General features: G+C 56.1%; 1 protein-coding gene across 1 annotated transcript in view; it reads right to left on the reverse strand.

The window, feature by feature from the left end:
- ITGA7 (integrin subunit alpha 7) overlaps positions 1-1,363 on the reverse strand; it is a 34,163-nt gene that overhangs the window by 23,827 nt on the left and 8,973 nt on the right. Inside the window, 5 exon segments of the mRNA XM_019668997.1 lie at positions 183-352; positions 503-564; positions 742-837; positions 994-1,121; positions 1,265-1,353. Of these exon segments, the coding sequence (XP_019524542.1) occupies positions 183-352; positions 503-564; positions 742-837; positions 994-1,121; positions 1,265-1,353 (545 nt within the window).

Consider the following 1,363-nt stretch of genomic DNA (forward strand, 5'->3'; position numbering starts at 1 on the left):
AGAACTTGACAGGAGACACAAGAAGGCACCAGGTGAGAAGGAGGTCAGCCCATAGGGAGGCTTCCCCAAAAGTCAAGATATTAGAATGAGGTATGAGTGTGTTAGGAAAGAAGATAAAAGGAATCAAGGAAGAGATCATGCAATGAAAATGACCCTCAGAGGCCAAGGGTGTCAGTGTCCACCTGTAACTGGAACATGGTGTCTCCGCAGACTCGGTCATGCTGGTGCTTCAGCCACACGGTGCCCGAGGCCTGGTGCTTAGGGTCATCTGGGCCACGACTCAGGAAGGTCACACGGGGGACCTGGCCCCGAAGCCTGCGGTCTGTATCCCCATCTAGCACGTAATCCAGGGCTGTGGCATTTTGGGGAGAAGAGAGGAGCCAGTGAGCTGGGGAACTTCTTCAATCTGACCCTGTTCCCAGGAGCCCCTTCTCTCCACTTTGGAGTGAATTCCCCCAAAGCCAATGTGGTGGGAGGTGAGAGGGAGGGGGACTTCACTCACCCACAATAGGACTGTAGCTGCTGGGGGCTGCAACGTAGCTGAAACAGACCCTTAGGTCCACACTGTCGGGGCAAAGGTTAGCTCCTGAGCCAGGCAAGGCTGATGGGCCAAAACCACACCCATACCCTGCCCAGTCCTGCCCCAGCCACCAGCTCCAAACTGGGCAGAGAAATGGAGAAGGGAGCGGGAGGGCTGGAGGCCCCCACCCAGCCTCCTTCCCGACTTGAATCGCGCCTCACCAGACCGAGTGGCCACCAGCACAGTTGGGCTGTTCTAGGTCGATAGTTCGTGGAGCAATGAAGACCTCATAAGAGACGTGGAGGACGGGTCTGGCCCTAGGAAATGGGGAGTTGAGGGCATAAGAAATAGGGAGTTGAGAACATAGGCTTGGAAACTAAGGAGGTGGGCAGACTCTTGAGCATCAGATTTGACTCTAGAGTGGGGTTTCTGGCCTCAGGGAAGGAGAAAGCAAAGGAGAGGAAGGGGTTCACCTGAAGAGCACAGCAGTGTCAGTCAGGGAGCCCACCAGCAGGTCGGGGTAATGGTTTCCATCCACATCCAGGCCACCAGACAGAGAGTAGCCAAAGCTCTTTATGCTCACGGCCTCGCCCTCCAGCACCTGCAGGACCTGACTATCAGCTCCCCCTACCACCACCATCACCACCACCATCACTCCCAGGTCTTTGCCTCCTCCCCTGCCCTCTGGTGCTATGCTCCTTACTCTACTCAAACCCACTCCCTCATCCCAACAAACCCCCTCACCTGGGAAGGTTTGATGACAACCCCCAGACTGCTCCCGTGGTAGATAAAGACTTTCCCATCCCCATCAAAGGGAGCACCCACAGCGATATCTGCGGGTGA

This window comes from Hipposideros armiger, unplaced genomic scaffold (genome assembly GCF_001890085.2).
Source record: "Hipposideros armiger isolate ML-2016 unplaced genomic scaffold, ASM189008v1 scaffold_548, whole genome shotgun sequence".
NCBI lineage: Eukaryota > Metazoa > Chordata > Mammalia > Chiroptera > Hipposideridae > Hipposideros > Hipposideros armiger.